We start from the raw sequence: 21722 nt of genomic DNA, 5'->3' as shown, positions 1-21722 counted from the left end.
TATTTTTTTATATTAAAAAATCAATCATGGTACTATTCATAATGAAAAACTTTCGCTACTATTTACTTTAACGAAAAACCATATTTTTACATTAAAAAATTAATCTTAGGTACATTCATTTTTTCTTTTATTTTATTCTTATCGTTAAAATTAAAAAAAATTAAACTATTTTTATTAATTTTACTTTTAACAAACTGCATTGCGTCACATCAACAATCACAAGAAAGTCAAATTTGTAATGGAGGGCTACAAAGTTTGGAAATTATGAAATGCCCCATGTATTTCATCTTATATGCTTAAGTTACCACTTAAGGCTTGAACTACTTTGAAATCTTTCTTCTAAATCTAACAAGATTTTGGTCGTGTAAGAGGCTGGTAAAGTTCATAATCCAAAGGTAGGGTGCTCATTAAAAGAAGGCATCGCCCAACAAGTAGTAGATTTTGATGAAATTTTATTTTGACGCTGAAAAATCATAAATCTGAATAAAATTTCGTTGATAAATACATAAAGAGTTCATGCTAACACAATACAACATACATATTGTAAAAAAGAATATAATTTATTGGCCAACAAAACAAACATTTTACTACAATCAACGTGGAAAGATGTTTTAAATTCGATTTCTCTTAATACATAATTTACAAAGTAATTAAACAAAATCCGTGGCTTGGATGTGGGTTTTATTATAATAGTTCAGAAACCTTCCAACCCCATTCGTGAATCGCATATTCTCAACGGCCTTTTAGGCAAATTACTCAACTGCATAAGGCATACGGCATTACCATAGGTCCCTCCATAACCTACCGGAGAGCCACGGATCTCTCTCTCTCTCTCTCTCTCTCTCTCTCTCTCTCTAGCAGTAGCCCTACTGAACCCGCGCACGCAGCAGTGAGAGAGAGAAATTATTCAAAAATCGGAAGAAATTCGCCGGAAATTGATTCGTAGACGATGAGCATCGAGCCGTTCAACAAGTAGTCGTTCTTGAACTCCCCTAGGGTTTCTGTATTAAATCGATCAATTTGCGCTCTCATTTAAAACTGCAGAAATTTTAATGTCGTATTTGATTATCTTCTTGGTGATTTCAATCGGAATTCAGGCTGGTGAAGCTTACTGCGAGGGCGTTTTACGATGACATACCGACGAAAGGGGAGAATCAGCCCAAGACCGGACGGAGCGATAATCGGGGGATTGCGGTGGTCGTGCTGGATGCTCTATCGAGGTTTGTGAAGTTAATTGTATTTTTTTTTTTTGGATTAAGGCAGCGTTTTTAGGTTGAAAGATGAAATTTTTAAGTTGGTTGAAACCCGAAATCGTAGAAATGTGGAGTGACAGAGTATTGGTAACTACGATTACTGACTGAGTAATTGGAGAGGGAAAATGTGAATTAGGGTTGGTGAAGTGAGCTATGAGCAACTAATTTGGTTGAATTTCGTGTGTGAGTTTGATTACCCAAGTGCTTCCTTGAAAAGCACTCGCACATGTTTGGTGTTTCCTGCTTTCCAGAAAGTGCTTCTATGACCCATAAGCATTTTAAGTTTTCCTGTCAAACCTAGGCATATTTGGGATTGCTTCTGGAAGCACTAACAATACATGTTTACAACCAAAAGCACTTCTCACTACGTTTGGCAGAAAAATTTGAAAGCCCCTTTGGATCGTAGAAGTGATTTTCTAGGAAGCTCTTGAATTTTTGGACTTATGAGCAAAAGCACTTATAAGCATAAGTGCTTCCTACAAAAGCAGTCCCAAATGAATTCGTAGTGAGAAGCGCTTTTGGTTATCTGAAAACACGTTAATTATTCCAGTCCACAAGCAATCCCAAATGGGCCCTACAAAACCTAGCATAGACATTGCTATGAGGGTTTTTATTGTGCATTACATGGGTGATTCCGTGTGTGTGTGTTTGAGGGTGAAGGTGCACAAGCTTTTATAATTTGTCATTTGTTTGCTTGTGAGTAATATTTAGATGTTTTGATGCCAGACGACAATGGGTAAGGGAAGAAGATTTGGCAAAGGACTTGAAACTGCACTCGAAGCAACTTCGTCGTACTTTGCGATTTTTTGAGGAGGAAAAACTGGTCACCAGAGATCATAGGAGAGAGGTCATTCGTTTGATCTTAGTTATTGTGTATTATTCAATGCTTTTTGGTTACCAGTTGGTTTGGTCCATCTGATGAGTTTTACGTATTATTCTGATTCATTTTGTGAATATTAATATACAAAAACGGAGAGAAGTTTCTACATGCTTGAAGGGTTAAACCAAGAAGAATATTAACAATGTCGGTATCTGTGTTTTCAGGTATCTTTCGCTTGTAAGTGATCCTAGTGCTCAATCTAGTTTGTACCATTAGTCATTTCAAATAGAAATTGAGTAAACCAAGATTTCCTAAAGCAATGCTGGAGCTTTGAGGCCCCTCGGTCCAAATTGTCTAATGGCTTTACGGGTTTGCCAATTATAAGAGAATGGTCTTAGGCTCTTAGCTGTTACTTCACTTTATCCCCAACCCTAAGATAAAAGCACAAAGGGGGATCCAAGTCCAACCTTTGTGTAAACCAAGATTTTTATCAATGTCGGTATCTGTATTTTTAGGTATCTTTCACTTGTAAGTGATCCTAGTGCTCAATCTAGTTTGTACCATTAGTCATTTCAAATAGAAATTGAGTAAACCAAGATTTCCTACAGCAATGCTGGAGCTTTGAGGCCCCTCGGTCCAAATTGTCTAATGGCTTTACGGGTTTGCCAGTTATAAGAGAATGGTCTTAGGCACTTAGCTGTTACTTCACTTTATCCCCAACCCTAAGATAAAAGCACAAAGGGGGATCCAAGTCCAACCCATGTGACTTGGACAGTAACCAGATAAACTCTGATATGACACCTCTTAAAAGATGAGGTACAATAGAAAGAGATAAACACCAGTATGTGTGCATATGTGTTCAAGAGAATTTATTTTCTCAAATCCCAGAAGCTAACAAGAAAGGCCCTGGTATAAAAGTGTCAAAAGAGAAATAGTTGTATAGTTTTCCTGAAAGAACTAGATTGCATTTGATTAACCTGAGGCAGGTCAAGCTGACATACCAGGTTATTGTAGTCTTCATATATGAGGGTTTAATCAGGTTTATAGGATCCAATTATAGCCTGCGTTACCAGGTTTAAAAAGGTAATTAGATATTGTTGTGAAGGCAGGGAATCAATTTTTTTGCTTACAACTTGCTTAAACCTGCAAGAACACCTTGTTATTAACACTTGTTCCTTATAAATAAAATTTACTCTGTATATATGTTCTGTTATTGTTTAACACTATTTTTTGATCTATTGGACACTCAAGCCCTCAAGGTCGTTTGCACCTTTAATCTTATGATGGAAGATGTAATGAGGGATTGCTTTTTGTGAAATTTCATTTTAGGTTATGCTAGATGATTCTGCCATTCCAATTAATATTCGTAGTTTGTGCATTGTGGTTGTCCTAGTAGTCCATCGATCTCTATTTGATGAATTATAGTAATCTTTCCCTTATATATAAAGGTTGACGTCTAGTAATTTATACGGAACAAATCTTGCTTCTTGTTGCTGTTGATTGATATGGATTAACAAGCTGCCCTATTTGGCGAGTAACCCTTTATGTGGGTTTTATTCCTTATATCATTAATTTTTGCAGACAGCTAAGGGTGCAAAGGTGCACAATGCAGCTATTGCTGCCTCAGGAGATGGTCCACCTGTAAAAGAAGGGGAAGAGAAAGTTAAGATGCACACTCACTCTTACTGCTGTCTGGATTATGCACAGGTTGGTTTTATAGATTTTGTATACAGATGTATCTAGATTCTTTTCTTATTTTTAGTTATGTAATTGACTAATTGTAAACAAAACAAAAAACATTTAGATCGATAACTAGATGGCGAATGAATCAATGTTGTAAGTTTTGCTGGCTTGACTTGATTATTCAATTTATCAATTGCTGATAAAATACTGGCTTCTATTTTTTTGGTTAAGGCCTAAACTAGAGTATATTTCAGATATATGATGTGGTAAGGTACAGACTGCACCGTTTGCGGAAAAAACTGAAAGATGAGTTGGAGGACAAGAACACAGTTCAGGAATATGTATGCCCCAACTGTGGGAAAAGGTCTCAACTGTTTCTTCTTTTTCCTGTGTGTTTCTCTGTGTGTTCCTCATTTTGATACTTGAATTATGCATGCAAGCGCAAATCTTTAGATACAACGCTTTAGATGCGCTGCAACTGGTGTCTATGGAGGATGAGTACTTCCATTGTGAAAGTTGCAATGGAGAACTTGTGGCTGAGAGTGACAAGCTAGCTTCGCAAGAAGTAGTAGGAGATGGAGACGACAATGCAAGGAAGCGGCGACGTGAAAAATTAAAAGACTTGCTTCAAAAGATGGAGGTTTTTGCTCTGTCTTTTTCTTGATTTTGATATGTAATGATGCGCTTTACTGTACTCGTGTATTCTGTATTCTACTGCTCTAATGGTTCTCTGAGTTGATAAATGAAATGAATGCAGGTACAGCTGAAGCCTCTAATGGACCAAATTAATAGAGTTAAAGACTTATCTCCTCCTGAATTTGGAAGTCTCCAAGCTTGGGAAGCGCGAGCAAGTGCTGCTAGACGTGCGGAGAATGGTGAGTCTAGTGCCATGGATCCCTCCAAATCTTCTCATGGGATGGGATACGGTGGAACGCCAATGCCCTTTCTTGGAGATACAAAGGTAAGTCTTGTCCCCTCCCTCCAAAAATCGAATCATGTCTCTTAGCCTTGAGGTGTGTTTGCGATAACTGTTTTTTATTTGACAGTAATGACTATATGGTAATTGCATCAGCTGTGAGGATTTGAAATATCTCCGTTTGCAGGTTGAAGTTGATTTCTCTGGGGTTGAAGGAAAAGGAAAGGATATTAAATCTGAAGCTGATGGTACAAGCCTGAAAGTTTTGCCACCTTGGATGATCAAGCAAGGCATGAACCTTACAAAAGAACAACGTGGAGAGGTCAAGCAGGAGCAAAAGATGGATGCCATTGGAAGTGTAGCAGCTCCAGAGTTCTCAGAAGACAAAAAATTCAGTACCGAGAATAATGAGAAAAATATACAGGTTTGTGCAATAATTTCTTGCTTTGAGACCCCCTTCAAAATAAATTAATTAATTAATTAAACTTTTGAGTTAATTGTATCTTCATTGTTTTACAGGATGAGTATTTAAAAGCATATTATGCTGCTCTAATAAAAAGACAGCAAGAAGAAGAAGCTAAGAAAGCACAGGAAACACAGATCTCTGATAGTCCCTCCGCAATGTCTCCTAATCGTCGGGTTGGCATGAAGTCAAAGCGCGAGGATGAAGGAGAAGGTAATGTAGACTGGGAAGAGGCTCCAGTAACAGGTAAATGTTATTATTTGGCAATCAGTGTTCAATTTCAGATTGTTCTCTAATTTGAATCGCCCTCCTCTAATTCAGTTAATTTTGACAAACAATGAGAATGGCACGTGGTCATTAAGCCAATACATGTGTTGATTTATGTTGTATGCATATTCAAGTTTTAGATTCGTAGTTCATTTCTGTATAGAAGTACAAATTTTGACAATGCATTGTGACAGATTCTTCATTGATGTGCTTGAATATTGTTGTTTGACATCTTTTCTCATACACACCACAGGTAATGCAGAAAATTATAAGGTCCATGACTTGAACGTCGAAGCTGATGCTATAGCGGACGATGAGGATGATATAGACTGGGAGGAAGGCTAAAGAACATGATCTGAACGCCGAAGCTGGTGCTATTGACGAGGTTGATTTAGTGAACGGTATGGATTTCGAGGATCTGAAAGGTCCAAAGTAATCAAAAGCAGTGCTTAGGTCGGCACCGTAGGTGCAGTTTTCCTTTTCTTGTGTATTAGGTGGAGTACTGCTGATTTTTACTTGGTCTTGGCTTCGTTTGTTACTCCTCGAGTCTTTGCTGGCAGATTTAGTGTGACAAATGCAACAGTTCACGTAATTTTCATCGACTCAGTATCCTTTGAAGGATTTGTACACTGAATTCCGATGGTTTTGCTAGGATTTAGGCCGTGGATCAGCTGTTGACGGAGAAAGGGGAATTTGAAACCTTGTTCTCATGAGGCAGGCGTATTGGAACTTACCTCCCGGTACGGACCAACTATTGTAAAGTTGCTAAAAATATCATGAGAGTTGGTATAATTTAGGTAAATCAGTGGAAATTCTTGTGTTCTTAAAATTACAGAATTTGCCATCAACACCCTTATTTTCTCAATTTTTGAGATGGCCAACAACTTGTTTGAACTTTGTGCTTTCAAAGTAAAAAAGGAATGGGCCAGAAACAGTGTTAAGAGTTGAGATCCAAGAGGTCAATGTCATCCAAGAAAAGTAGATGAAAAATGTTGGGCCACGTCGGCAACCCCACGTGGCTGATTGTGGTCAGAGAAGATAATAGAAGGACAAGAACCTTCTAAGCACGGCCGTTGTCTCGTGTCATATAAGTATTTCTCGTGAAAATGATTTGACCGGTTGCCATGTAGGGCATACTGTCCTACTGAGGCAAAGTGGTTGAGACCAAGAAGGGCACTCCACGCTAGTATCTCCTTTGTACGAGGGTAACCTAACCAGACAAATACCAAATTTCCCCTTGAAAAAGGAAGGTAAAACGGCATGTTAATTGCTTGCCAGCCATATGGCGATCTGAATCCATGGTCTCCATGGATTTAGTCCACCCGACAAGAGGCTTTTATCTTGGAAAAAAGGCAATTCAATGTCCATGCCCATTCCCGGAAGAGAGAGAGAGAGAGAGAGAGTAAAGAGGGGATATAATGCCTTTGGAGATCGTGCTTGCACACACAACCATATTGGATCTTTGTGTAACTTGCTAAATTCTATATTCGTATTGGTATTTGCTTATTCCACTCCATTTTATGCACCAAAAAAGTGCATTGACATTCAAATGTCTCGTCATAACAACAGCGCTCAAGTACTAACCAATTTGTAAATTAATAGAACTCTAATCAATCTATAAAGCAATACAATGCTAATCATATATTCCATCTTTTACCTCCGTGCAAATATTTATTCAGATTGAAAAAATTGTCTGACCGTTTGATGATTCTTTAGGTGTTTTATAATGATAAACGCGAGTAAAATTGAATTCTATTATATTAATCAGCTAGGTGTTTAAAGAAAAGTTGAGTTGTCAAATATATTTTTTGTTGCGACTTTTGTTTAGTTCAAAAGAGGATCAAATTTACAAAAACCAATGAAACAAATGAAAGCAAAGAAAATATATAAAAAGAAAGAGTATATGGAAAGCAAAGGAATTGTTTCCTCCCATGCAATTACTTAGCGTGCATTAACATATTTATGGCATATATGTAGCTAAGCGTGTGAATATGAATTGAAAACTCGAACATGAATTGAATTCGATCCCTCGTGACAATAAGGTCAAACAAGCAAGCTACCACATGTCATGAAAATTATATATAAAATCTAAAAAATGAAAGAGTCAATCTTCCAATTTTGTTTATTTAGCATGAAACAAACATATGTGATCAATTGTGATGGTCAAATTGTTCATAGCTAGCTAGCCTAGAGTATGCTCAAAGCTAAGACCAGACTGGCTGAGTCCACAAACCTCGGCATCCCACAATGTTGTCTTTTCATAAAAAGGGGATCAGTTGGTGGTTTCGTCATCATAGTCCACGTTTATGGAGGTCGAGAAGACTCACAGATGCATTTCAGCCTCCCATTGGACACCGTTATGTAATTCACTAGCACCATCATCGAACTCAGGATGTGTCGTGTGTAATACGGGCCTCAAATTCGTCTTTTACCACTGGGCATTTTGACTATCTGTATACATGTACTATTGTAATTCAAAAAACTCAATATTTTATATTTTACAAGATGAAGGCAATATCCTATACTAATATACGCAGAGGGAGATATTATCTCGAGTACTAGAGGAGGGTCACACTTGACCAACTAACCTAACTCAAATTTGCATAGATCAAAAAACTTGTAATTCAAAACCTGCAAGTAAACTCCATTGGAATCAATATGAAAACGGAATCATGAGTCGATCTCATCATGGAGTTTGTAGGTTAACTACAAAAGAAATCCTCAAATTAAGCAGATATGTTGGCTGTTGCTCTAGAGTGTTGCAACAGTAATGGGACCTAATCTCATCCCATGTATTTTTTCATCATCTTCTCGGGTCACCGCAATATATAAACCAAAGGTTTGACAATTTTCACTTTTGATGGCCCTAATTAATTGGTTCCTTGAACGCAAAGGTAGTCTCATTGGTAGAAGAATGCTCGACAATCCTGCCCCCCCCTCCCCGCATCTACTGGCCCTTTGCCTTACAAACCTCTCTCTCTCTCTCTCTCTCTCTCTCTCTCTCTCTCTCTCTCTCTCTCTCCACCTCTTACCAGATTATCAAGCATTTCTTATGCTAGATAGCTTTGTTGGTCTCCAAGTTATAGCACATTTAAGCTGTCAAGCTTCCAAAACCCTCAACCCTCTCTCTAAAACACAGAAACCCTAACAACTTTTATTCCCACAATTTTCAGATCAAATTCTCTCTCTGTCTCTTTGTTCTCCATGCACTACTCTCTATTTTTCATCCCCTCCCTCCCCTTCCATGGCTTCCAAGCTTCTTATTCCTCACCTCTTTAGTCTCATGCTTTGGCTCTCATTGATCTTGTTATCCGTCCACGGTTGGTTTCATCTCGTTTCCAAAAATAGCAGTAACCACATAAACCCTACGCAAGCAGCAGCATATTCTCTCAGCAGCTCCGATCGTCGTTACACTTTGAGCAACCGGAAAGTACTATTGGCTTCTAAATTTGACTTTGCCCCATTTGTCCACCGGAACGGGCAACGTCAAAAGGATCATCCTTACAAATATGTGCCTATGCGGCCGGAGCTGGGCGGAACGGAGATCGACCCTCGTTATGGTTCTGAAATGCGCCTTGTTCCCACCGGTCCAAACCCATTGCACCATTGATGACAAGGTTTTTTCATTTTTAGTTTTTATTTTTTTTCTTAAGCTTTTGTGTATTATTCATGTCATTGTAATCAAATATTAATTCAAAAAGGAAATAAATCCCATAATGTCTAGTGAAATATTTATAAAAAATTTCACATGTATTATTCGTGAAAATTCCTTCAAATTAATCATAAATTTTCACGTGCACTCCATTCATATGATCATCATGTGCATGTATGACTACAGAGATTTCACCATACAACAACATGCTGAACGATGGATCACTAAATATTCTGGCCAGAAATAAAGGAAAGGTCGATCGATCTCACTGAATTACATGATTTCTTGGCTGTCTTACTCTGATTAATAGTTAATTGTTCGTATGAAAATGAAAGCAACTAGAGTGGTTGTGACGGCACGGCATGCCAATTGTCACGGATATCGAAATATGTGCAATATATATCATACGCATAAATGAATTAATATTTTATATCCAAAATTGAAGAGATTAAAATTTTAAATCAAATTTGGCATCAGATGATATGAATGTTGATGATTAAATTATTACTTAATATTTATTAATATGCTTATTTTTTATTGATGATATATTATTTAATTTATAAATTTGATTTAAAAGTTTAATTTCTCAGACATTATCCTTGTTTTATTATTAAGCTATGTTATGAGTGACGATGAGAATTGAGAAAGCAGCAATTAGAAATTAAATATATAAATCCGATATTAAATTTTCTACTACCTGATGCATGGCTGATGCATGGCTTATGCAAGGCTTACTAGAAAGGGTTGACTATGAGACACAAATTAATTTATAGATTATAAAATTTGAACAGATGAGCTGATGAAAGATCATGTATCCAACGTCAATAGCGACATGAGTAAAAGAATAATTTGCATAAAACGGGGAGGTTAAGATTTTTCAACATGCCCCGATTGATCTAGAAAAACAAGTTAGTTAAAGAGGTATCTTCCGAATTATGACATCAAATCAAACATATGTTGGTATCTTTGCCTTGGTAATGATATTTTCAGTTCATAAAAAAAAAATATATCAAATACATGCTATGTTAAACTATTTCGTATCAATCGTATCTCTGATAAAATAAGAGTTTAAACAACTCCACTCCAACTAATACTGTGACATTTTGTGATAAAATTCCACATCTAACGGATTGTGCATGTGGTAATAAACAAGTTGGGGACAATATCAATGTTGTTGGAAGTGGGTACTTGGCCCGTCTCTCTGATAATTTGACATGGTATCAGAGTCAGGGAGCAGACCCGTACTGCTACGTGATGGGTGGATCCCTTTGGCCCTGCGCAATGACGGTGGGTCCCTAGGCCCTGCATATAGTGTGAGTCCCCTTGGCTTCACATGGTTGCCGTTCTGTATATCTCACACATGTGAAATTGGGTCCCATGTGAAGGTGCATGTTGAAAATATCTCACATCGATTGTATCTCTAAGAAAAGAAGAATTTAAATATCCTAACTCCACTTCAACTAATACAGAGTAATAAAACCTCATACTTAACGAATTGTGCATGTGGTAATTAATAAGTTAGGAACAATATCAATGTTGGTGAAATTGAGCACCTTGCTTGTCCCTCTGATAATTTGACATGCTCAATATTGATTGGATCTACAAACTTTCAATTTCTGCTTACGACCATTTTTTTTTCCTGAGCTTTATGATCTTCATTCCAATTTTTTCAACATGGGGTTTGGTATTTGAGAAGAAGGTCAAAATATGTAAATCACATGCCTTCTCTCATTAGACTTTGGCTTATTTGCGGTTGGAGTTCACACGTGATTAACTCATTTGGCGTTAGGGCATCCAATGACCCATCCTTTGATCATGTTTGATATAAAGTTCTAGAACAATGATGATTCATACTGTTGTGTGAAAAGAAGAATACTTGGTCATTCAAAGATAAGTATGAATTGTTACTCAAAATTCTTTATATTTTAAACACAGAGTTTTGTACTTATGATCAGAACTGTTCACACTATGAATCACACTGTAAATATCATCTTTGCAAAAAATAAATTAAAACTAAGGTCGTTTAAACAATCTATTGTAGCAAATACATAGACAGTTTGTAATGTTTTTACCAATACCGTTCATTTGCTTTTAAACAATTTGATGACTAAATGACCTTAATTTTATTTGATTTTTTGTAGAGGTGATATTTATAGGGTGATTTATAATATGAACGGTCTTGATTATAAACATGAAGTTCTATAAATTGACAACGAACACAATTTTGAGGAATTTTGAGTAGGAGTTCCTACTCATCTTTGAGTAATCAAGTATTGTTGGTGTGAAAATAGAAAAAGTAGCAATTGTTCTTTTGGGTTGTGAATTGGTTCATGGTTGGCTTCCCATACGGTTAGTGACCATACAATCAAAGATGAGAAAATAGAGATCGAGAAATGATTTCTGTAAATTTTATTTTATTGTTTTAGTATTCTCATATTTTAAATTGTTTCTTACTTTATTAGATTCAATAATTAAAAATAAAGTGGGACGCCTATAGAGAGGAAAAGAATATATGTGCGAAAATTATTTCTCACAAATACACTTTTTAAGCAAAAGATCATAAAAGCTAATCAAAGAGACGAGAGGTTTCTCTTTTTCATGACAAGAAGCGATAGATATATTTCACTGATACATTAGAATGGTTACAAGGATTGCCACACGTGGGTATATTTTTTTCGTGATCAATACATTAATTTAGAGATAATTTACATAAACAAGTATAAACGATAATCTTCTAAATAGCTACCACAAGCACTAGTACTATTAGTAAAAGCAAAGGTACCACTGATACAAATTTGCCACAAAGATGACCGACGTAATAAACCTGCACTTGAGGCATATGTAATGTCATCACCTTCAAACGAGATCACAACAAACCATTGTTAGCAGACGAGGCGACATCAAAAGAGCTTAGGTTTCCCTAGGTGGAATGTATTCTCATCATTTGGAATTGTGTGATTAATTGGTTTTACATGGGATTTTCTTGTATAACATTGGGCTTGAAAAACTAATAATTGGGCGGGAGCTGTTAAATATAGGCCCAGTTTGTGGCCATTAGGCTTGAAGTACCTAAACTAGTATTTCTTATGACATAAGCCAGGGTAGACGGCAGAAGAGCCCAACAATCAATCTGACATAATTAAGGTAGGTCATTGCTCATTATGTTGTTTACAACCAATGAAGTGCCTCTGTGAATCACACAATGGGACATAGGAAGACTGAAATGTCTCTGTGAGCCTTCTTGGTCTCGAAAATGTGGACTATTGTGGCAAAACCAGCAGTTGATCCCTTTTTTTAAAAGAAAAAACTACTCGTTAAGTTGTTTACAACCTATGAAACATGTTGGTCATACATGTATAAATTTTGAGAAAGAACTTTCTTGCAATCTTATTCCGAGCTAAATGAGTAAGCTAAATATGCATTGTCATGTACGTAATGCATGATTCGTTTGAGAAACCGCCACAATAAAATTCTGAATGTAGGTATATTGGTGAGGAACTTTGCTCAACCGGTATCTACAACCTTTGTGACATAAATTTTAAGTTATATTAAAAACTAAATATCGTGATCACCGAAAAGCTTATAATTTAATGACTAGATATTCACCAATCCAAATGTTTAAACTAATCTGATTTAATTCTTCTCCTTTCATGTCAACTTTGCCGCCATCGCCAAGTGATTACGCCACTTAATTATCTTAGTGGCCATTATAATGACTTGTGTATGACAGGTACATATCCAGTAAACCCTTATGAGAAAGAGGGATGATATATGTCGTATTCGTTCTGTATGTTTAAAAAAGATTATCACAAATTTGGAAGTTGCCTTTTGGACTAATCTGACTCGAAAGGGTGGCTTAATTTGTTCTTTGTATATCTCAGATACTAAGTTGGCTAATATGTTGGCATGAAATATGTATGGTATTTTCATATGTGAAACTGAATATACCTTTTGATTACTATTTTGTTTTTAGTTATTAGATTTCAACCCCTTGTTTACAGGAGAAAACAACTTAAAATAGTTTTTAGGTTTTAATTTCATTTTGTATATCATTTTCTGTACGTTTCTTTTACATCCCTTCCAAGGTATTTCTCCTCTATTTATAACAAAAAAACTGAAAATTAAAATTTGAAGCAGAATGATTATCAAATAAACCTTAATATATATGGAGACGGAACCGTGTCATCATTTTTTTTACACACATTTTTAGGGGCCATTTTATAATGTATTTCAACGATCCAAACCTATATCTTTTAGATCTTCTCTCAAAGATCATGTCTACCAAAAAATCACCAAAATCTAAAACCACATGACCGTTAGATTAATTAGAGTTTAGGGTTTTTTTTGTATAACTGTATTCGTTCATTTTCTTTACTACAAATGAATATCTAATGGTTTTGGATTTATCTAATTGTTTTGCAAGAATGATCTATGAATGATGTTCTAAAAGATAGACGGTTCAATCGTTAAAATACATTATGGAGTGGTCCCTACAAAAACGTGTGTCAAAAGTTGTGTGAAAAAAGTGATACTACGGATCCGCGCCCATGTATGTGTATGTGTGTGTGTTGCCACCCGATGGACCTAATATATATTACGGCTTATAAGTCTTAACTGACCTGATAAACCATTCTATAAGTTGCTAATTAGTCATCACTTAAATGTTAGAGATGGAAGGTAGCCTACCACTACGTGCCCCTTCAAAGTATTCATGCTTGATTTCATATTAGGGTTTCCAAAAGGAAAACTGTGGGTACGCAGAAATGGGCAATGATTAGTTTCAGACTTGAGGAATTGGATGGTAGAAATATAGGGAGATAACTTTTGTGGTGGCCAAACCAGAACAACGATTAATGCATGCTTCATGCCTAACTATATATATAGTGATCTACTGCAGGTTGAGAGATAATGGTTTCAAATCAGACGATTATACCAGAAACCAAAAAGTCTATAAAAGCATGGAAAGACCAAGTCGCAATCTGGGGCGAGCCCTAATTCCTAAATTCCTAAGTGAATAAGATTACGCAAACACATTTCCAAGTTGCAATACTCGGTCCAACCTAGGACCGGCTTTGGCACTAATGTAATGTAATATTATGTGCCCCAAAACCACAATCAAGAGACGGACTTACCTACATCCTCAGAAACGTTATTCTAGTATTGTAAATCAAATAATACGATATTACATATTTTATTTTATTTTTTACATAACTTCACATGATTAATGTGAAACACCGCTACTTTAAAACTACATGTTTCATGTCCGTTCTTTTCTGCCATCAGTTACAAGGTAAGACTTGGCAGGATATATGTATGTATGTATCTTCAAATGATATCTTTAAGGAAAATCCTTGAGAAATATCTTTTTAATTATACCATATGTGGCGGTTGAAAGTTGAATTTTTTTTTTAATCATTAAAGAAGAAATCTAACTCAACTGTCATATCATTTAGTCTATTAAATATAGTTTATATAGATGATCTCTCAAACGAGAAAACTTTTAATATATCGAGAACACAACATCGTACACCAAATGTCATAATACAATTGATTAGAAACTTCACTAATTGTATTATTATGCTTAATGTATCGAGTGGTGTTCTTGACACTCTCTAACATCACTCTAGTTTTAATTGCAAACTTCACTAAAACGGAAAGGGATCCTCTCTGGATCCCTTCCACCAAATACACCCTATTAATCAATTCGGGCCCTTATAATTTGATCTAACAACTAAAAACAGGGGGCTCCTTTAAAATTTATAATAATTTTAGCTGTTGAATCAAATTTCAAGGATTCAGATTGATTGATAGGTTAAATTTGGTGGAAGAGATCCGGAGAGGATCCCTTTCCCACTAAAACTAAAACTACTTGCAATGCGAGTTGACTCAACCGCCACTTGGCTCACTTTCTCTTTCTCGGCTTAAGCTCTTTGCATCCCAAGAACTAAAAGGTCTTTCGATCTAGCTACTCAGACCAAAACCAAAAAGTCCTCAATCTACGCTGACCATCACGACCCTTAAAGTGGAACCCCATCTGCAAGTTACAGTTAGTAATTAGACATCCAATCCTGACCGTCACTTTTTATTATATTACATAAGCAAAATGCACAATTTTGATAATTTGATTTTAATTACCCTGACTCAGTACGATTACATAGCATATTTACTGTGGCTCTCAGGTGCCTAAAACATATTTCACACGCGTATATATCAATTTTATATACCAAACACATGCTTTATAAATAAACAAAAACTTTAAGCACTAAACTAATGCACAATTGTGTAATGAGATAAAAGGAAAGAAAAACAAGTAGGTTATGAGAATAAAAAAAAAAAAGAAAAAAAAAGAAGAAGATCATATTATGGTTATAAATTGGCTTACAATTGTGATCTCTCTAGCATTGTTCGATCAAAAAGTAATTCATTAAATAAGAATGCCCGACAAATATTATTAAAGAAATTCTGTAATTTTCTTTGGCTATTTAGGATTCATTATTCTTACGGTACATTTACAAAAGAAAAGTCGTTAATTTTCCTTCATTATTTAGAAAACAAATTGGAATATGATTCTCTTCCTTCCGCATTTCTTGTTCTCGTGACCGTTCAAATAAGAGATGAGGCAAGGGAAAATAATTTATTTTTTATTTTTTGTTTAACAAACAATATTATCTACATTAAACGGAACGGGGAATCGGGTTAAGCCTCCCACATATAGCAATAATGTGGTTTAAATTCACATTTTCGCGAGAATCAAACCTAAGATCTCTCACTTACAAGTGGAGAATAATATCATTAGACCGTAGTACTAAGTAATGAGGAAAAAGAAATTTGAAGGGAAAAAAATCCTACTCCAATCAAATTTCAAACCGATCAAAGATTGAAATTCTATTTCCTTCATTTCAATCCAAATTAAGGAAGGAACAAAAGGAAAAAGGGGAAATAACAGAGGGATTCATGCAACAAATATGAAAAGAATCATAAGTCCAAATACAATGGACTATTTTATGCGAATATGGAAATTTTTGTGCTTATCCAAGAAGTACATCAAAATATCAATGTGTCACACAACACCCTATCATGGCTCTCATTGTTTTACATACCAACTTCTAACCCTAGTTCAAGTCAACCCGAAAGCCACCGGTTCACCCCCAACTCTTCCACCCAAAAAAAATGAAAAAAATAACATCTACCGGCAATAACCGGTCACCTAAACTCATTCTTCACCCTATTTATACCCACCACCACACATAACACCTCTCTCATTGCACCCACCACCAAAACTCCCCGTACCCCCAAACACCTCCTCCCCGCCAACTTTTCCTTCCGGCAGTATTTCGGATACGCTAAAAGTCTCTAACATGGCTCGTCATCTGCATACAAGCGAATATTCTGACTCGGACTCCTCGATGCGCTTGAAGTCCAAAGCCCGTATGGTGGCCTCCGTCTCGGCATTCCTCGCCATCGCCCGCCGCCTCTCGGGAAAACTGAAGGCCGCCAACTCCAACATGATAAAAAACAACCACCAGTCAAAAGTCGCGCCGAATAAGTCACCGATGATGAGGAAGCCGAAGCAGCTAATGTCGACCATAAGCAACAAGGCCATCACGTTCCTGCACCGGAAAAAGATCGGCGAGGAATCGGACAGTAGGGGCCGCCTCCACGCGGAGGAGGAGGAGGAGTGGGGGGACGGTGGGGTATGGCAGAGGTCGATCCTGATGGGGGATAAGTGCGAGCCGTTGGCTTTCTCGGGCGTAATTTATTACGATATTGACGGGAAGAAACTTAACGGAGCTCCCATAAGGTCCCCACGTGCAAGTCCGATGCCGGGGTACCTCGAGAGGGGTAAGAGAAACTGACGGCGCCGTTAAATTTCAAGTGTTTCGTCGGAGAAGACATGTTTTCCAGCGTTAATTTGTCTCTGTTTTTTTTTTTGCTTCGTTTTGGTATTGCAACTGTAGTGTCGTGACGTATCACGCATGTGAGTTCTTATTGGTATGGTGGGCGCATGTATGGGTTTTAGGGGCCACAGTTGACGTCCTCGTCGTTGGCGTCGGAAGTAGGTAGTTGAACTTCTCCAGTGTAATAGGGCGGGGACGTGTGTACATATGGAGCACATTTGGATTTTGCAACCCCCTTAATTTGTGGATGATTTTTAAATTTAGTGGAAAAAAATGGACTCGTGCGTTTTAGATTTTATCTATGATGAACATCTATATCTTTCACACCCTTGAGTAGTTGGCTGGCTCACTCATTCAGTGTTACAAATATATCAACATGTTATTGATTGCCCATATATTGGCTATATTATCGATATCAATATGCATCAACGACCTTGTTTTCAAAACTATCGATATGTTTCTCACTAAAAGTTTATATGACAAATAATAATGATGCGACATCATTAATTTGATTGAAACTAAGACTAATTAGTTGGTCGGGTAGTGTAACTTAAATTTTTTCCCTGAACATATGATCGAGATTGCCATCTTTTCAAATTATTATTTCGATGTATTTTATTTTTCATTCGTTTATTATCTATTTGAAACTAATTTGTAAGTAGAGAAATTCGAATTCGGATGCACAGCGCAGTCAACTATAGACCACTAGCCAACCTGCCTGCTTTATTCGCTTTATTACCAAATGAATGTGTGGTCTAAACTCTAAGCCAACAAATTACTAACACTGTAACACATTATCGTCAAAAACTGCACTTGGAATAAATTGTGATCCACTATGAAGCACTAACATTCGAGCTAGGCCTCGATTTGATCCACTAGTAGTGTACGGGTGGCATCTCAATCTATCTCAGAATATATTATCTTTTGAGAGATGATGGGAAGTAGGAATTACTGATGTCACATTTTCTTTATTTATTTTTTCAATTAATTGCGCACACTAATTCTACACTATTTTATTCAACAAATAATCATTCATTAGAAGAGTTCAAAAGGTCATCTGTAATGTGATGTCAAGGGGAACATATTTGGAATATTTTTGCTCATCGTCCTTAAGTAATGGTGATGTTCATCATCTTATTTATTAACATTATATGAGTTTAAATTTCGAGATATGTATAATAGATATACACAAATTTCATAATTTAAACTCATTTAATAATAATAAATCGGGTAGTGAGCGTTACAACCATTCAAAAATCCTTTACCAAAACCTAAACACAAACAACATATGCAAATCCTACCCTTTGAAAGAACAAATAAATCCATAGATACCAAAGTTACCTACAGATTGAGAGCCTATACCCTTAACCTTTTTTGTGCATACTCCTCTCTCATTGAGAGCCTATATCCTTAACCTTTTTGTGCATACTCCTCTCTCCTTTTTCGCGTGCATGCAAAGTTACATGACCAATTCTCTCCTATTTCTCTTCACAATTCGCATGTGGCACATTACATTCCTATTTCTTCCCCGCGTGATATCTCTTTTCACGTTAAATGTCAGACGAAGAGAGAGACGTGCACAAATGACCTATTACCTAAGTCTTAGCCTAACAAAGTACTCGGAAACACACACACACACGCACAAAAGACTGGCTCCACCAGTTTCCCAAAGGTTGTATATAAATCAGAGTCACATACATGATTCTTACAATCTTATAATTTGAAGTGAACCTCGATAATTTGATGAAAACTTTCAAAAATGATGAATATTCTTCAATTATTTATGTAAAATATGCCTTTAGTCTACCGCCATCTGCAAAGAAAACAATGTTTTCGTTGAATGTTGAATTACACGCACATTATTTGTAGTAGAGAATAAAAAAATCAAGTTCTAAGGTTGTTCAAATAGAATGCTTCGTACAACCCGCGACATGCTGCTAATTGGTTTTCTCTTTGACTTTCATTTTTGGTATTTGATGAGAAAAGATAGGAAGCAAGGAAGTATCCATCAATGAATGACCAAATCCTTGGGTTTCACTCGTAGGTCAGGTCAACTCAGAGTAAGTTTTGGGTCCAATAAGAAATTAACTTAGAACTAATCTATAGCTTAGTTGAAGAAAAAATAAGTCCTCAATAATAATTATGAAAAATTTCTTTGATGACTTTTCCAAGTATGACTTCAATGCCAATGCTACGTTTGAAAAATAATTAAAAACGCTTTTGAAGTTTTTAAATCAAATTTTAATAAAAATGCTTAAAAAAGTACTTGAAGTGCTTTTTGAGAAAAAAACATAACTGGGTAGTTCTTCCACTTTAAGTGTTTTGCACCAAAAACATTTCCTCTATTTTTAGTCATTTTAAAAATATTTTCAAACATGCACGTTGTTGTTTTATTTTACAATCAAATAATGTTTAGGGCATGTCTAGTAACTACCAACCATCGATGGATTGTAGTCGTATTAGCAAAACTATATTATTGCTCCATTTTTCCAATTCAAGTAGAATAATTCATGAATTCCATTTAACCAAAGGAAAAAAAAAAGGTAAGAAAGGTCAAACATTTTTTGGGTCCATGCACAAAAGTAGATTCCTTCCACTTACCAAAACCATAACAACATGAAGAGCAAAAGCCCAAACCATGCACTAAATAAAGCCTTTAAATCTCACCCCAAAAAGAAAACAAAAATTAAACTAAAAATAAAAAAGAAACAAATCAAATATCAGAGACATGAAACGTAATAAAAGATAGACCAAAAAAAAAAAAAAAACGTAATAAAGGAGAGAAAAAAAGGGTCCATCATATCTGCAGGTTCAACATTCAACAATAAACCGGACCGGTGAAGAAAGAAAACAAATCCTATAGCTATCGATCGTAGGTTTAAGCACCGGGAGCTGCATCCTTGACCTTACTGTGTAAATATCCGCCATACTCTCTAGCATAATCCTTGACGTGGCTCGCAGTATCGTAAATCCGGCTCCTTGCGTAGTCGACCCGGTCCGAACCGGGCGGGTGCATCCCCTTGAAGTACCTGTACATCCAAGACAAACCGGCCACGGCCGCGGCTCCGAACCCGCACATGGACACGAAGAAGCCAGCAGTGAGGACGAGGACGATGCCGAGGGGGACCCATATGGGACTGGAGACGATGATGAGAGGGGTGAAGAAGATTACGCCGAGGACGGTGGCGGTGACGGTGAGGCCGGTGAGGAGGAGGAGAATGGCGCCGGAGACGAGGAGGGTGAGGAAGCCGACGAGCTGGGCAGAGTTTGGTGCACTGCCTTGGAGTTTACGTAGGAATGTGGAGGCATTTGTCGGGGTGTTATGGTTGCTGTGTCTCGGAGCTCTTTGCTGCTGCTGGGTTTGTGCTGGGTTTTGGTGACGGTCGGCCATGGATGCGTTGAGAGAGAGAGAGAGAGAGAGAGAGAGAGAGAGAGAGAGAGAGAGGGGAGGGGGAGGGGGACGTGGAGTGAGAGAGAGGTGCGGGAGATGTTAAGAGGGGGTGGAGAGGGACAGGTGTGGGGAAGATTTGAGCATGGAGACATGCATGGGAACACGTGGAGGGTGGAACAAGTTTTTGTGAGCAGTAGATGATTGTGGTGTGGGAGATTACTTGACCTTTTCTATGGTTATAAAACTCATAGCAATCCGTGGAGGATTCTGTGGGGTGAAGGTAAACTGTAATTTTAATCATACTAATTTCACTCTCTCTCTCTCCCGTCTGTATAATCATATAGATTTGCGACAGTTGGATGGCTGATGAAATCTAGTTGATCCAAATCTTTTTGGTGAATATTAGAAGGCCAGATGGCATCTGGTGAACTGAATTATTACTGTAAATCTCTACTCAATTGCATGCCAACAATAAAGCTTAATTGTCAAAACGTCCTTTGTTAGGACATGCGTGTTCACATGAAAAAGATAATGTCAGAGGGATTAACTTTTTAGATTAAATTTTGTAAATCATATGATGTTGATGGTTAAATCATTATATAAATATTAATTAATGTGTTTATTTCATGTTAGTGACACATTATATGATTTATAAATTTGATTTAGAAAGTTGTTCGAGATGCTTAACCCTTTTAGTAGTAGTTCTCATCTTCCTATCATGAAATTTCACAAATTTTCAATTTTTCATATTAATTTTTTATTTATTTTACATATCCATATATATATATATATATATATATATATATATATCCACACACTTTTTTTTTACTTTTCACATACTTTTCTCAAATTTTGGTCGTGAGATCTAATGAATTAAAAAAAAAAAATGACATAAATTAAGATGGGGTGAGTGGGAGGTCAAAAAACACAAATGCTAAGGAGACTTTTTCAAAAGTGAGACTCTCTGCCACCTCATATTTTTGTTCAATGTTTTATAGTGTTGGCACGAGAATTAACGTTAAACTGTGAGGTAAGATAGATCCCACACTTTGAAGATTCTCTTAGTAAAAAATGGTGTGTGAATAACACCATCCTTTTATATATATATATATATATATATATGTCCATAGTCTATCTGTTAAGTCTTTTATTAATAGATGATGTAGCCTGTCCTCGAAATTGAGACAGAATAAACTTTGGGCAATACAACAAACTTTTTGATGGGCCGAAACCATAGCACGTTATCAGTTAACAAATAACCTAACTGATAGACTAAACGATGTATGAAAGGAGTAAAACAATCAATGTTTAGGTACAAAAGTGAGAAAAAAAAAAGTAGGTACAAAAAGTTGAAAATTGAGAAGTTCTAGGGTAGGAAA

General features: G+C 36.5%; 3 protein-coding genes across 3 annotated transcripts; 2 read left to right on the top strand and 1 right to left on the bottom strand.

The window, feature by feature from the left end:
- The first annotated feature begins 800 nt into the window (after positions 1-800).
- LOC137710569 (uncharacterized) lies at positions 801-6343 on the top strand. The gene is made up of 10 exons (XM_068449635.1): positions 801-972; positions 1098-1220; positions 1980-2100; positions 3655-3780; positions 4011-4120; positions 4210-4396; positions 4514-4717; positions 4860-5096; positions 5192-5381; positions 5656-6343. Exons 1-10 carry the CDS (start codon positions 950-952, stop codon positions 5745-5747), a joined length of 1413 nt encoding a protein of 470 aa, XP_068305736.1. The 5' UTR covers positions 801-949; the 3' UTR covers positions 5748-6343.
- A 9986-nt stretch (positions 6344-16329) lies between these two features.
- LOC137709757 (uncharacterized) lies at positions 16330-17253 on the top strand. Its single transcript, XM_068448735.1, has one exon. It carries the CDS (start codon positions 16413-16415, stop codon positions 16908-16910), a length of 498 nt encoding a protein of 165 aa, XP_068304836.1. The 5' UTR covers positions 16330-16412; the 3' UTR covers positions 16911-17253.
- Positions 17254-19830: 2577 nt separating this feature from the next.
- On the bottom strand, positions 19831-20343 carry LOC137709924 (oleosin G-like). The gene has a single exon (XM_068448906.1). The coding sequence runs from the start codon at positions 20341-20343 to the stop codon at positions 19831-19833; it is 513 nt and encodes a 170-aa protein (XP_068305007.1).
- Positions 20344-21722: the final 1379 nt, after the last annotated feature.

The sequence above is a fragment of the Pyrus communis genome, chromosome 12, assembly GCF_963583255.1.
Source record: "Pyrus communis chromosome 12, drPyrComm1.1, whole genome shotgun sequence".
NCBI lineage: Eukaryota > Viridiplantae > Streptophyta > Magnoliopsida > Rosales > Rosaceae > Pyrus > Pyrus communis.
This window is presented reverse-complemented; position numbering and strand designations above follow the sequence as displayed.